General features: G+C 38.8%; 1 protein-coding gene across 1 annotated transcript; it reads right to left on the reverse strand.

Annotated features, from left to right (window-relative positions):
* Positions 1 to 1,722: 1,722 nt before the first annotated feature.
* On the reverse strand, positions 1,723 to 2,963 carry HSPB3 (heat shock protein family B (small) member 3). The gene has a single exon (XM_006265447.3). It carries the CDS (start codon positions 2,914 to 2,916, stop codon positions 2,479 to 2,481), a length of 438 nt encoding a protein of 145 aa, XP_006265509.1. The 5' UTR covers positions 2,917 to 2,963; the 3' UTR covers positions 1,723 to 2,478.
* Between the last annotated feature and the right edge of the window lie 1,104 nt (positions 2,964 to 4,067).

Genomic DNA, 4,067 nt, shown 5'->3' on the forward strand with positions numbered 1-4,067 from the left:
CAAGGGGGCCAACTTATATGTTTCTCGGGGGAGGAGAAGGAGCTAAGTGATGGACATGTGGAAAGTTTTACTCGTTTCAGTAACAGCCCTCTTCCTGAGGGGGGGCAGGGCCCTCGGGCCCCCACATACTTAGCACCTCCATGTGGGGGTAACAATTGTAGCTAATTCTGTTCTTCTGCAAGACAAATACAGCAGGGGCAGAAGAGACAGTGTGCACATATGTGTGGGGGCTCATAGTGTTGGGAGGAGAGTTAATTCAGGCAGTGTACAGCCTGGAGAGCATATTGTCCATGCTGGTGTGGCCCCCACCTACTTAGAAGTTGGCCAACTCTGATGTAATGTATTAACCATTCTGTGCAAAGTAAAAGAGAAGACAGAGGATGAATCAAAGGCTGAGAAGCAGTACAGATGGTTACTTCTGTAGATGATCCTGAAACATATTGGAATACTTCTAAAGTATAAAAAGCCCAGATCCTAACTTGCTTAACTGTTGCAAACTTTGTATTTGAAATATAAGCCCTGATTTATATCTAAACTTTGCAAATGATCCTAATCTGTATCATGGGCTCAAACTAAATCTTTGCATCTGAAGGTTCCTGGACTTTGAAATGCTTGGAATCTGGATACACACCTAAATTTTGTAGCTGAAGCTTTCTGATTCCTTCCAGTCTATAAATAGAGGCATCTGTGGGGAGAAAAGGCTGCAGGGAAACACTGTGGCATTTCTCTTGCATCTGTTTTCTTTGGCTTTTGACAATAAGGGAGCAATGTGTTCACTAGTCAGAAAACACCACACATAAATCCAGATCCTGCAATCTAATGTGCAGCAAACTGGAGGAGGAGGACCTGAGCCTGTATTCCTCATGCAAATCAAATTGCTGTTGAACTGAAAAAGAAACATAGGATTTGGCCTATTTTCTTTGTACAGCTTGTTGCTTTAAAGTGTCCTTACCGTCATTGATCACCAATGTAAACATTTCCATAGCATGCATAGGTGTCCACGCCCACACATAGTGATTTAATTATACGCTAGACTCTAGTTCCTGGAGCAGTCTTGTGCCTTCAACTTGTGGGAGAAACATTTATGTTAATCTAATTATTTGTGTCTGTTGAATTCATTTACTGAGAATTGTATTTATCTTTGATTGAATATTAAAATGTTTTTACTTTGTCCAAGCAGCAGATGCCCGTCATAAAGTATCTGCATTTAGCTTGGCACTTTCCTCACTGCATTCCTTTACTATTCATAGCCCAGCAGTCATACTTATCTTAAGTATGCTTAACAGGAGGCAGTTCCACTTGCAGCTGTAGTTTCTCTAGAATGTTGGCGTATTTACAGTACCCTTTGTAGCAAACTTTTCTAAAATATTGAAGACCAGATGTTAGGTACAGTGGATAGATTTCTGACAGCTGTGCAACTCCATTGAAATGAGTTAGATTTCTCAAGTGTAACTGGGAACAGAAAACGGCCCTTTGTTCTTTAAAAGGGACCCAAGTCATGCAATTAGACACATACATGTGGATCCTTCTTCTGCTGTAAAGCCAATAGACTTGAATGTTAGAAGAAGCACCTGTTCTCTGAGAACAGTCCTCCAGTTGCAGGATTGGGCTCTCAAATTCTAATGCAAAAGAAGTAAGTGAGTCTTGTTATATTTTGGGCAGGGCCAAATTCATCCCTATCATAGCAATAACTTAAAATCAGTGGCACCACACAGGAATGAATGTTGTCCTTCTGAGAGTTTATTATTAAGCAGTATTTTCCTTCTACTCTGAGATAGTGAGGGTACTTTTAAACAAAAATCCACTACAAATTAGAAAAAAAATGGACTTGAAAGTTTTCCATCAAGTTACTTTGACTTGGCATTAACAAGAAGTAGTATGTTTCTAAATACCGAATTTCCAAAAAAACTCTCCTTGTTTATATCATTTTGTTAAGTATAACACCCTTTCTTTGAAAAAGAATACTTTCAAGTGAATATTAAAAACACATTTGAAAACCAGATTTTTTCCTAGTGGGTTATAGACTTCTCACATAGGTTGAGTTCAACATTAAATATTAATCAATACAAACATGCCATTTTTCTAGTATGCAAATTAAATTTTCACAGAACTCGCGGGCCGTCTATTGTTCTTTAACTATTCACCTCGTCAATATATATTACAAATGAAACCTTTCTTTATCAACACTGTATGCATGCTTTGTACTGCATATCTTATCAGAAAGCAGTATCCAAAATAGTTTTCACTTTCTGCAGCTGCTTTGTATTTTCTGCTGTATAATAAGTATAGCCATCTAGCACATACATGGCTGGAGGCAGATTATCTTACATTTCACATCAAACAAGAATTCAACAAAGCAAGAAATATGTGCAGAGGTTAGTTCTTATCTGCATTGAAATAAAACCAACAACTCCAAGTGCTTGACTATATTGCACAGCATTACACGGTTACACGAGGAAGAAGATTGTTAACAAAACATTAACTCATTCCTGAAGCATTCTTCATTTCAACAACCAAAATGCCATCATGACAGAAGACAGCAGACAAATCTTTTGTTTCAATTCCATTTGGCAGTTTGTATTGCCTAGTAAAGCTTCTGGATATGAAACCATGTTCGTCCATCCTGGGTCCATGCTGAGCTTTGATCAGGAGCCAGCCTTCGAAAGTCTGAATGATGATATCTTCAGGGCGGAATTGCACAACATCCAGTAGGACCTGAAAGCTTTGCTCATTTTCCCCAGTGCTGCTTTCCTCTGCTGCAATTACATGCTTGTTGATTCTCACGGAGGATGTGGATGGGCCTGGCAAAGCATATAAAGAGTGCTCCAGCTTATATGCTTCCAGCTCTTGGTCAGCAAACTGCGCCTGATAACGGACAGGTGTTTCCACCCAGTGTCTTATAACAACTCCTTCCATTGCTGAGGCAGAAAAATGACTTGCTGCTTTATGTCAGTGAGTGAAAGCAGTTCAGACTCTGAGTGACGTACTGAACTCTTTCCAGTGGTATGCCTACCCCAAGACTAGATTATGAGTTGATGCAGCGTTTCATTTTTAGCACTGACAGGGCTTAACTCTTAATTGGACATGCTTGTGTGCTATGAGACATGCTTCATCTTTTTATACACTGACAATAGGGCGCTATTTATAGGGCAAGTGCCTTGAGCTGTCTTAGCAGTCTTTATGCATATACTCAATAGTAAGAATTAATTTCTAGTGCAGTTCCTTTTCTTCTTACCACGTTTGCCCATTTGGGTTTTGAGTAATGAGAAAACAAACTCCTTTAAATATTCTTTTAATTACCTAAGAAGGAGTTTAGGGTACCTTTTGTTTTCTCTCTAGGGGACCAGCTATAAGAGCTGTAAAAGAGCTATTTCTTCTCATTAAAACAAATAACTTAATGGGAGAAAAAAATTAACTTGTTTGAGCATGGGAAAAGAGAATATTTGGGTATAGTTTCAATAGCAGTTGTCAAGTGCTTCTGATGCTGTGGGAAAGGGAATTGGCAAACTATGGGAGCTCCCAAGAATGGTGTTTGGGGTGTTATCCAAACAAATGATAATTTACTCTACCAAAAGTGACTTTCAAACTGTTTTACAGTGTAATGAAGGACAAATCTGCAATTATAGACAATAGGTCACACTTACGAGTGCAGTGATGATACGTTATCTCATGCTTCAGGATTTGTACAGGTTTTGTGAAGGTCAGGAAGCAATTTTCTCCAATAATGTAAAAAAGGTTTCTAAATTGCTGCCACCCATATTATCTCATTGATGACAATGATCTTTATCTTCTGGAGTTTGCTGGTTTCGAGTGTCAGTGGCTCAGATCATAAGTGAGTCTGGAAATTAACTGGGGTTGATAATCTCACAAACTCCAGTGGACTGAAGGAGGAGAAGCCCTGGAAAGTATTACTAGGTTTCTTAATACGACTAAAGGAAAACATGTAGTTGATGTGAAATATATATTTCTAGATCTTTAATCCATGTTTGTTCTTTGTTCAGGAAAATCTCTCTTTCTGAGTTGAGAGAGAGAAAGTAGAAGACACTATGGAAACTGTTAATTAAAGC

Source organism: Alligator mississippiensis, chromosome 3 (genome assembly GCF_030867095.1).
Source record: "Alligator mississippiensis isolate rAllMis1 chromosome 3, rAllMis1, whole genome shotgun sequence".
Lineage (NCBI taxonomy): Eukaryota > Metazoa > Chordata > Crocodylia > Alligatoridae > Alligator > Alligator mississippiensis.

What these genes read in the sequence shown, in the direction of transcription:
- HSPB3 (XM_006265447.3), bottom strand. Translation starts at nt 2,916, where the DNA reads ATGGAAGGAGTTGTTATAAGACACTGGGTGGAAACACCTGTCCGTTAT.